Source organism: Nematolebias whitei, chromosome 20 (genome assembly GCF_014905685.2).
Source record: "Nematolebias whitei isolate Nwh7 chromosome 20, NemWhi1, whole genome shotgun sequence".
NCBI classification, from domain to species: Eukaryota; Metazoa; Chordata; class Actinopteri; order Cyprinodontiformes; family Rivulidae; genus Nematolebias; species Nematolebias whitei.
Window position 1 is genome coordinate 36290919 of NC_056517.1, and position 11147 is coordinate 36302065.

General features: G+C 42.8%; 1 protein-coding gene across 2 annotated transcripts; it reads right to left on the reverse strand.

The window, feature by feature from the left end:
• Positions 1-683: 683 nt before the first annotated feature.
• On the reverse strand, positions 684-11147 carry tfap2a (transcription factor AP-2 alpha). Of its 2 annotated transcripts, none has more exons than XM_037694280.1 (7): positions 11046-11147; positions 8649-9068; positions 7750-7801; positions 6370-6595; positions 5040-5158; positions 3059-3200; positions 684-2168 (listed from the first exon to the last, which is right to left on the reverse strand). In XM_037694280.1, the coding sequence occupies exons 1-7, from the start codon at positions 11094-11096 to the stop codon at positions 1886-1888; spliced, it is 1293 nt and encodes a 430-aa protein (XP_037550208.1). In that variant the 5' UTR covers positions 11097-11147; the 3' UTR covers positions 684-1885. The 2 variants fall into 2 exon arrangements, with proteins under 2 accessions (XP_037550208.1, XP_037550209.1); XM_037694281.1 differs by lacking the exon at positions 11046-11147 and adding an exon at positions 9394-9508.

Sequence of the window (11147 nt, forward strand, 5' to 3'; positions counted from 1 at the left end):
CTTCACTCACACACAAGCGCGCGCACTAAGATGTGGCCCCGAAAATCACTGAAATTGGAGAGAGCTGCGGATGCCGCTCCATCCGCGCGCAATCACACCGAATGTTGCGCAAAAAAACCAGAAAAGGAGAGCTCCGTGCGCAGGAAATTAAACAAAAAATGGAGCCGTTTGGCCACATCCACAGAACCTCAGACACAAAAGAGGAGATTGGTTGTGAGGGTTCATCTTTTATGGGATGGGAAAGAAGCACGAGACTGCGCGCTGATTGCGCATTGATTACACTGAGAGGCAAAACAACGCAACAAATATTTGATGTCTTTGAATAAAGCTCAAAATGAGGAGGGGGGGAGGAGAGCCAAATATAGCCAGCTAAACACTGCACACCAGGCCTGTGCACATCTCAGAGGGTTTTTAGCTGGAGGGGGGGGGGGGGGTGCTGCGCTCTTCAAACGCACATATATCCATTGTTTGGCCCGCAAACATCCTGCGCTCTGAACCTGCGCGTTTAAATGCATTTTTTTTAAATATATATATATCGCACTTAAAGAGTTCAGCAGTTTATTGCTGGAAGAAATCATCAGGGGGAGGTTTAAACTCAATTACTGTAGAGATTTAAAAGTTCCCAAAATAAAAAATATATATATATGATCCGCTGAAAAAATAAAAGTAAAACCGAGATGATGAAGCGTATCAAATATTTATTTTTTTCTGGGCAACAAAGGACTATAATACATAGACAGGCATAGGAACTATTGCCAGCACGTGTCTATACAATACAGCTAAAACCGCCTCCAATTTTGGACATTATCGGACATGACAAGATATCAGGTGGTCCCCAAAAAAATATCCTTTTTTTTTAATTTTTTTTAAAATGTCATTGAACACTGAAGGGGGGAAAAAAGACAATATTCCATTTATTGCTTTTATGCTGCTTCAGGGAGAGAACAAGAGGTGATTCTGATTGGCACGACACATAAAAGCTTGTATAAAAACAAAAAAAGACGAAAAATAAAAATAAAATAAAAAGTCGGGGTCTGATTTGAATTTTTAACTGAATGATATATATATATATAGAGAGAGAGGGGGGAAATGGAAGTTTTATTTCTATGAAATTTGTTCACTTGCTTCAGTGTCACCTCAAACATGCTACAAGAGGGCTGAATTATATCCCAGAGAAATCAAAAATTCAAATTAAAAAACGAACCCCCTAAAGAACTTGTTTTCTAGAACCATAAAAATCACATGAACTAACCGAAGAGTCAAACCCACTAAAACAGGAGGCACCAGATAAATAAAAAAAAAATCATAAGAGAAGTTTCAACAGACGCACCATATTTACAATTCCCATTAAATTACACATAAATAAATATATACATAAATGAACACTGATTCCCTTATATAACCGCGAATCGTGTTGAAATTTCATATTAAAAACAAAAAGTTCAAGTTGGGGGGAGAAAGAGCAGATGATCTGTGGAGCTTCTTGTTTTTTTTTTTTGTTTGTTTGTTTTTTTTGTCCAAGTTTATTATTCACAATACTGATAAGAATTCATCCTCTTTTAGCTTTGCTTGTGTCACAATCGGAAATATTTATAGAGAGAGAGGGAGTTTCAGTCCATTCGGTGCAGCTGATAAAGAAAAAACAACGTGGAGGTGAAGATGGGGGAGTAAAAAGTCTTCTGGGTGAGGCAGTGCACCTTTCCCTCACCCTGCTCCTCTGCAGCTTCTTTTTTTTTTATGTTTCCGCTCGAATCCAAAGTAATATTTATAAGGTATTTATAATATTTATAGTAGGAGAGGTTGGGGGAGGAGAAGAGGGGCGCTGAAAAAACGTGGCCCTGCAGGTGAAAGGGGGTGATGACGCAGGGGGAGAAGGGGGGAGTCATCACTTTCTGTGCTTCTCGTCTTTGTCTCCGCCTTTACTGCCGCTGTCTGAGTGACTGTTGTTGTTGAGGTACATTTTGTCCATGGCCTTGATGGCCTCCGTCAGATAGTTCTGGAGGGCCGTGACGGCCGCGCACAGCGCCGGGGTCCCGAAGCCGTGCGAGATGAGGCTGAAGTGGGTCAAACAGCTTTGGATGCCCGGTTCCAGGATGGGCTGCGGCCGCGAGTTCCCCAAGGGCGAGCGGTCCTGGGACAGCAGGTCCGTGAACTCTTTGCACACTTGCCTAAAAGTAATTAAATAAATAAATACAATTAATTTAGAATAAATAAATAAATAAAAGAAAAGGCGTTTGTGTGGGTTTAAAGTCTGCAGCATCCCTCCACAAATAAACATTTTTTTTATTTGCGTCTTTTTTTTTTAAATAAAATAAAACAAATCATTAAACAAAAAAAATTTTAATCAATCCAAATGCACAAAAAAAAAAAAGATTAAATGTCCATTTTAGTCTCTTCACAACAGAAAATAAATGCCTGCACAGATTCTTCTGCAATTTAATTTAATTAAAACACTGTTAATTTCAATTTAATGCATCCTTATGCCGTTTTATTTTATTTAATCTCATTTTGCCACGTGTATTATGTAATTTCCCCTTTATTCCCCTTCGCGCTGCTGCTCGGCGTATTGTTTTTAGTGCTTAGTGTATTTTGAGTTAATGTTTTTCTCAGTTCATATCTTGGATCTTATTATTGTTTTTCTTTTGCATTTTATTGTTGGATGTAACTGGGACCATGTACATAATTTTGTTCCACCACATGTACCACATGTGATGTGTATGACAAATAAAGAACCGTCTGTGAACCATGTATAAGAGCTGTGATGCTTTTATGGCTGCCAGCTTCTTCATTATATCATCATCAGTATTAAAGACTCTCTGCCTTGTGGAGATTTAATGCACAATAATGGCTGCATGTATGGGGGTAAATAAGGCCAATAATCACAAACTACAGAATTTATTTGGATGCAAAATATAAATGTATGTATTTACTTTTAGCAGCTTCCTAAACTGTGTCAAAGTTTGTTGCTTGTGTGCATGAACACACACGTCCACACTGGCACATGCTGACGTGTGTTTTTGGTGCGACACATGCACATAGACGCCATATTAACACTCACTTCGTGGCCAGTAGCATGTTTTTTCTTTGGACTTGTTCGTTTGGGTCGGAATGCTGACGGTTTACATATTCAGCTACTGCCTTGGCTGGAAACTCGGTCTCGCATACATAACCAAAATCCCTGGCAAGATGCACGGCTTCGCCTGGGAGACACAGGGAAAGGAGGAGGGAGGAAGAAGAAAAAAAAAACAATAAGGTTGAATGTGGTTTCTTATTAAATGCGCTCACATCAAATACTGAGAAGTTCACACTCCCTGCTTGGATGGGCACGTGATTAATGCGAAGCGAGCAGAGCAGTCCGCTCTGTTTATGCGCTCAGACAGCGGGGTTATGGCACCTGTGCGTTCCCAACAACACTCATGATGATGATAAGAGCAATAATGACCCAGAAATGATAATAAACCGTGCGTGGGGGCTGTCATGTCTTTACTTCCTGCTGTGAGAAGTGGATCTGACAAACAGACTTTGAAGGTACTCAGTGCAAAGTCACTAAGACCAGTAAAATAAATAAATAAAAAAGAAGAACTACTGGTAAATGTTTTTTCTATCCATACCAACTTTCGCCTATAAAAACAGCCAAAGTGACAGAAAACGGGCCAAATTAAGCAGCTATGTTTGTTTACCTGCAGCCTGATGCAGGTCACGTGACTCAAGCTGTAAACATTTTGTTTACATCGACTGCATTTCACAATTGCATATCAATAACTGCCGGAAAACACTCTATAGTTGAGGATAACATTATTTATAATTAATTTAATATTTTGCAGAGAGCAGCTGATCATTAATGCAGGAGGAAGTGTTTTTTTTTTATGACAGGATCTCAGGTTTTGTCATGTGGGGGCCTCTCTTTCCTTTCTTCAAGCCTTTAGATTTAATTTCCTGAAGCAGTTGTTTTTGTTTTTTCTCCGTAGTGCGGGGCAGGAAGCCCCTCTCTGCGTGATCCGGAAGTGCGCATGCGCCAATTAGCATCCATATTCTCGTCAACTGCTTTCCATAAAACAGAGCGGACCAGAACGCTTAAGAAAAGGTGGCATGCCTTCGTCTGCACCCTCATGCGCATGCACCGCCTCCCCACGCGCCCCCTCGTTGCCCACAATCAAACGTTTCTCAACAAAACAGGAGCCGAAATTCCACAAAGAAGAAAGGAGGAAAAAAAAAAAAAAAAAACAGCGAATGTTGCGTTTGGACCAACATGGTCTGCATTAATGATTAACAAGGACCAATGAAGCAGCGCGCGCGGGCTTTCACCTTTGGAAACCAGCAGCACACCAAAATACCACCGCACTGAATAATAAGGCTCAGCTCTGCGAGCCGAATGGATTTATCCAGTCGCGCAAAAAGGCATTTCCTCTGTTCACAATAATTGCCTAATTTATTCTTTAATAGGCCCAAAACGTACGGCTCCCTATAGGTCAGCGCGTGCAACCCTATTTGCATGCAATACAAACCTTCAGTGAAAAACCAAACAGCATGCAGGAACGAATTAAACCACTATTTTCTTAAAAAAAATACAATAAAAAAATGAACAGCCTGCTGCAGCCAGACTGTATTAATCTTTGAAGCAATGCAGGCTTGATAAATCAATCGAGTCCTCGTCCACGAGGTGAACGAGCGCGGCGGGAGCCAATAAACAAGCAGCGCCCAGTAATTAACCGGACTTCAACACAGATTCATCCGCCGGAAAAACTAGGCCAGCCGTGGAACCTGCAAGTGTCCTCCTGCACGCGGAGGCCAAAACGCTGCAAAGCCACTGGAATCACCAGCACCACTCTCCCCCCCTTCCTACACACACACACACGCCCGCGCGCGCGCACACATCCTTCATGCTTTATTACTTGCGAGCCAAAGTCGGTCCACATTACACGGATGAGCGCATATGCTGATTTCCAACACAGAGAAAAAGTGAGGGGAAGAATATATTTTTTTTTAAGTATAGGAGGAGCCAATTAATAAATAAATAAAAATGAGTGCACTGGACTTACCTTCGACTAGTGACGTCAGCAAGGTGACGTTGGCTGCCTTGCGTCTGCCCGCAGGTAGATTCAAACCGATTTTATCCAATTTCTCCCTCAAGGATCTGCCTCCGTTCTTAGACTTGGCCCTGCAACAACAACAAAGCATGAAATTCAATGATGCTTTTATGGTGGTGGTGGTGGGACAAAAAGACTTTTTTGTGCATATTATTTTCAACCAAGAAAAAGGGACATTATGGTTAAAAGGTGTTGCAAACTACGGAGTCAACATTTTTTTTAAAAGGGTTTTCTGAACCAAATCAAGTGCACGTTTATTGATGAGCAACTCTGAAATGCAGGTCTGCGCTCGGTGTAAACAAACCATCAGGAACAAACTTAGCGCTCATTTAAAGCGTATACAAACAACATTGTTTAGGTTTATTTTTATTTATTTTTTTATCTACACAGTCCCTTCGAGTTTGTGTAAGTTAACAAATTCATGTGGTTCTCCACACTTTTTTTTCCCTCTTCTATTTAAGATCACATGAGGAAACACAACTTTTGCACACTTTGCTTCGTTCTTTGAGGTTTGTCTGTATTTGAATAACCGTCACGCCTGAAGGTGCTCTTATAAAATAATCTGTCGGGAAGGAAGAGGCCACGTAAAAATGTTCATTAATCGCAAACTACGAAACTCAAGCGAAATCCTGGACTAATCTTGGTGCACAAAGATTTCCAGGTATATTAAAACGAGCATTTCTGTATTATGGGTACGCATCGAATGTAAACAGAGCACTTTACTAATCTAAACATATAAAACATGAAAATTGCCCAACTTCTCCTTCCATTAGGCTCTTTCATCTCATGTTCAGTCTCTTTAAATTCTGAATTAAATATTTTATTTTAATACATATTGTTAGTTTGTACCTTTAATTGAACGTTTTATATTTAGGCTGCAAGTCTTTGTTCTTATCTCTGATCCAAATAAATCACAGCAAAAGGAGCTCAGTCCTTCTGAATAAATGGAAGTCCCACTCATTACAGTCCACTGGAGACCCATGTTTTCGTGTGGAATGCCTTCACTGGGCCTACAGAACCGAGCTAGGCCTACTTCATTTGAAAAAAAAAGGGGGGGGGGGAGGCAGAGAGGGAAGTTAATATGGAATTTAACAGACCCCGCCTGCTTTAAATGCACGAGCTAGGTGTCATGGTTGGTCGATTTTAATTATTCTTGGTACAGAGGAGGGAAAAGAGAGAGGGACGCGCGCTCCCGGTGAGAACAAGACTGGAGGGAGGGAGCGCGCGCCCGCGCAGGTGAACGCTGTATTTATTTATTTGTTTATTTTTAGAGCACGCTCACCTCCTGAGCACCCCGCCCAGCAGAGACGCGTTCAGGCACTCGGGCGGCGACAGGCGTCTCTGCACCTCCGCCACCGTCACCTTGTACTTGGACGTGGAGCTGAGGAGGGACAGGCGACCCGGAACCGAGCAGAACACCTCGTTTGGGTTCACCACCCCCCCGAAGAGCCCGTCCTTGTTGACGGGGATGGCGGAGACGCTGTTGTTCTTGGATAAAGACACCGGACCTGCGGGGAGGGAGGAAGCAGTGAATTTCATGCGATGCAGAACCTTGAATGGGGGGGTGGGGGGGTTTAAAAGGACCAGTTTAGTTTGGCACTGCAGATGTGTCGGTTTCAAAACGTCACCAAAACTATAACAGGAAGGAGAAACAATAATGTGAGCCCTACAGCAACAAAAATCATAATTAATAATTCAGCACAAGCACGAGGCCTGATTATTCTGCGCACATTGCGCAACGAGCTGCGCATCTTTATGCCCCGCTGCGCCACCCCGCACTGGAGAGAGGATAAATTAAATAATAACAAAATAAATTTAAAAAAAAAAAATCCCTATTTTCACTGTATCCTGCAAAAAAACACGTCTGCCCGCGCGTGATGTCACACCCGGGGCTCGGTGCAGGCTTCTGCGTCGTTTGAGCAGTAACCGGAGACAAAAGGGGGGGTTGGCGTGGGGTGGGGGACCGTGCGCCTTTTTGGATAGATCACTTGTGACATTAATGGCTCAGGGGAGCCTAATAGAGACAATAGGAGCTAAACGAACTCTTGAGATTACTAATATAAGAAGGCAATTATCATGCTGATGCGCGGATAGGCCGACTCAAATAAAAAAAAACTATTTAATAATAAATAAATAAAACAAGGCTAAAAAAAGAAAAGGGGAACAAAGAAAGCTCGATATGTTAAGCCTAATCCGACCTGACAATAAAAGACCTTGTGTTGCATCATCAACAATGTCCTTAAATAATCAAATGAATTGCAAAAAGCACCGTTCCTCTCCAAATGGCATGTTATCACCCAGCTTCCATTTTCCATTTGCTGCGTGACTGCAGCTAAAGTGCCAGGGGTCGTCTCTGCCTCTGCAGCCGGCATCTTTGACCATCAATAGCAGGGGTCCACAAAGCCCACCAGCTCCACTCATCTCCCCGCTGCGCGCGAACGCTGACAGTAAATTCCATCAGCGAGGAGGAAAAAAAAAAATAAAAAAGCTGCAGCCAGTTTGATGCACTTGGAAAGCATGTAATGAAAAATAGGCTAGTTGCGTATTAGGATCAGTCAGGCATTGCACCGAGTTCTCTGGAGCAGAATGAGTGTGTGCATGTGTGTGTGTGTGTGTAGTTTGAAAGAAAGAAAAAATGCATATCTCAGAGGAAATTGCTTACCTTTTTTAATTACAGTCTGGTCGGGAATGTGGATTCCTTGATCCTCAACAGGCTGTGGCACAATTGCATAAAAAAAAAAAAAAAGGGTGGGAAAAAAATTAGGGGGTACAGTTTTAGCAAGCAAAGCACAGAAATGTCACTTTGGAGTTCGTGAACGCATCTCAGGACGCAAAAAGCCAGGCTCGTGCAGGCCCGACATGGTTCTGTTGGGCTCCACAGATCCAAGCAGCAACGAAGACAGACTTAAATAAACCCGGCACCACAATCCTGACCCAATTCCTCTGTCACAAGGAAGCTCCAATCTGGACTGAGCAGTAATTACGGCGGCGCAGCCTATTAGAGGCCCGTGAACTAATTAGAGGAATTATTGGTGTTTTGTTTTCTGATTAAAAACCCGCAAAGAATCATGTGAATCAGCGCGGGGCTTTATTGACAATCCAGGAGCTCATTCATCACGCATCTTTTAGCTCCAAACTCAATACAGCAAACTCAATTCTCTCGTTAGCGCGCGCAACGTGTCAGTGCGCGGGGAGCTTTTGCCTGACGAATAAATCTAATAAAACACCTATGATGGAAAAAAAAATTGAATTAATCCTTTAAATATGTCAAAAGAAAATCTAAATAAAATATTTGTTTAAATACATTTAAATGATGTTTTTTCCTCTTGTTGAAGATTAAATATTTTTGTTATTTAAATGATTCCTATAGGGTTTATTGCATTTTTATAAAGTATAAATTAAAATGAATTGATGTGCTTGAGTTTGTAGAAATATTTAAAAATAGCAACATGATTTATCAAGATAAAAAAATTAAAAAAAGTCACATTATTTAGTCATTTAAAGAGATTTTTGTGGATTAAAGAGCAAGTGGGAAGGTTTGAAGCCGCGCAGCTGTCTCACCTGAACGTCTTCTAAAGAGTGAGGTATTCCATGGATGGAGATAGAGTCCGACAGTCCCGTGTCCAGGCCGTGTCCGGACGGGAGCAGAACCTCCCTGCGGTACTCCCTGCACAGCTGGTGGGGCAGCGTGCGGTGCTGGTGCAGCAGGCCGCCCTCCTGGGCCTGCCTCTGGCCGGGCCAGCCCGGGTGCTGCGACTGCTGCTGGGCGTGCAGGGAGTTCAGGGAGTACGGGTCGTTCACGTGCGAGTACGGGTCCTGAGACTGCGGGTAGATGGGCTGGTAGGGAGGGGGGAAGTAGGGCGGCTGGAAGTCCGAGTTGGGCGTGTGGGAGAGCGGCGGCGCGCTCGTGTAGGGACTCTGGCCCACGCCGCCCAGCTGAGGTAGCCTGGCTGTCCCGTTGCTGGTCCCGTCGTGACGGTCCTGCCAGGAAAGGAGGGAAAAGGTGTGTTTTTAAAATCCTACTTCATTTATCTGCGGGGGGAGAGTCAGGCCTCGAGAATAAAAACGTGTGATATTAGTGATTGTTTAAAAGCAACAAAATGAAGCATTTGAAAATCGCTGCGTAAAATAAATTAACCAAAAAAAAAAAAAAAAAATCTAAATTCCGCAAATTTATAATTAAGCTTTTGTCTTTAGATTTTTTTTGTTAACAGTTCCATGCACCATCCAAACAAACGGGACTACAAATAATAAATTAATAATAATAAATAAAAATAAATAAAAAAAAGCTCCACCAGTAACTTACCATGGCGGAAAAACTGTGCACTAACATCTTTGAAATGTAATGTCGGCGCCTCAATGAAATGAAACAAAAATCACTTGGAGAACGCAGCTAGTGCAGGATGAAGAAGAGGGGGCGAGCAGAGAAAGAAAATAATAACAATAAAGGCCCCCCCAGACAAAAAAAAAAGACTTGTGTCCTGCAGGGAGTCGGTGGCCCTCAGTGCGCCTCACGATAATCCATCAGAACCGAGCTGTAAGATCCGAGCTGCTGCTGCAGGTCTCCCGCTTCTCTCACAGCCTCCCCAGGCTCGAGCTCATGTTCTTCCCCCTCTAACAGAGCGCGCTCATGGCTGCTGGATCACAGAGGTAGCTCGAGAATGAGGAGCAGCAGAAGAAGGAGGAGTGGAGGAGACGAGGCGCGCGAAGCGGAGGACGCAACTCGAGGCAGGAGTCTGTGCTTAAATGACGTCCATTGAAAGGAGGAATGGGTATATCTAATCCGAGGTGGAGGTGGAGGGGGGAGCGAGAGAGTGTTCGCGGAGAGGGAGTGGAGACAAAAAGAGGGACATTCACTCGGGTCTGACGAATCAGAGGCGGGGGGGAGAGGGAGGGAGGGGGGGGGCGTTTTAAAAGAGTCCCAGGGCCAAAGCGCAAAGAAAGAATAGAAATGAAGGGAGGAGGACCGCAGACAGAAGGAGGAGAAGGAGGAACCAGGAGAAGGGATGCTGAGCACCTCTGAGTCTGAGGAGGGTGACGCTCCGACCGGCGCCGTTCCACCGTGCGTCCCTTTGTCTTCCACCTCCTCCGTGGCTCTTTCCCTCATTCCAACAGATTCACCCCGGCTTACATTCAATTTGAACACCCCCCCCCCCCCCGGAAGGATGAGGGAACAATAAAAAATAATAATAATAAAAGCCAAGCTGGCAGCAGGGCCGCGGGATCCGGCGCTCCAAAGCAACTTTACGCGCGGCTCCTCTTCCTGCCGCGTTTTTTTTTTCTAGAATTACGAAACACTCTTCAATTCAGGATTGTATTTTTTTTTCTCCACTAGTACCAGCGCGGGAAATAATAAAATAAAATAAAAAATAATGAAGAACAACAGAAACGAGGAGGCGCCGGGATCTGGGTCTTCTTTTCTCCCGGTCGGTCTGCGCGCGCTCAGGCGGGCGGCACGCGAAAACACGTCCTACTGGCTCCTCCACTCCTAAAACAAGTAACCCACGTTCCTGCCAAACTTTCTGTGTCCAAAACAACACTCTGTACGTTCCACGAGCGCGCGCACGGCTGTTCACAAGCAACGAATATAGACAAACAAATCGTAAAAAAAAAAAAAGTTACAAAATAAATGAAGCGAACAACTGTTTGGGCCTAAATGTTATTTTTTATTTTTATTAACTGCATGGAGTTTGGCTATTTAATTTTTGGATTTATTTTATATTTTAATGAGAAATTAAAAATAATAACTGTATTTTTAGGCTGCCTTGTTAAAAACATATAAATATATCTAACATTTTATAATAGATCCATTTAAATTAGTTGAATTTTATAAAAATAATAATAATAAAAAAAATGTGATATATCTGGGTGAAAAAAACAAACAAATAAAACACAGCTTTATAAACTAAATAAATAATTTTGTCACAGCTAAAAATCACTTTAAATAAAGAGTCTTACCTCGCAGTCTTCATATTTAATGTTATCTGTTAATTTCCAAAGCATTCTCATGGGTTGCTCAGGTACCTTTTTTGAGTACAAAAAAAAAAAATCGCCTTTTCA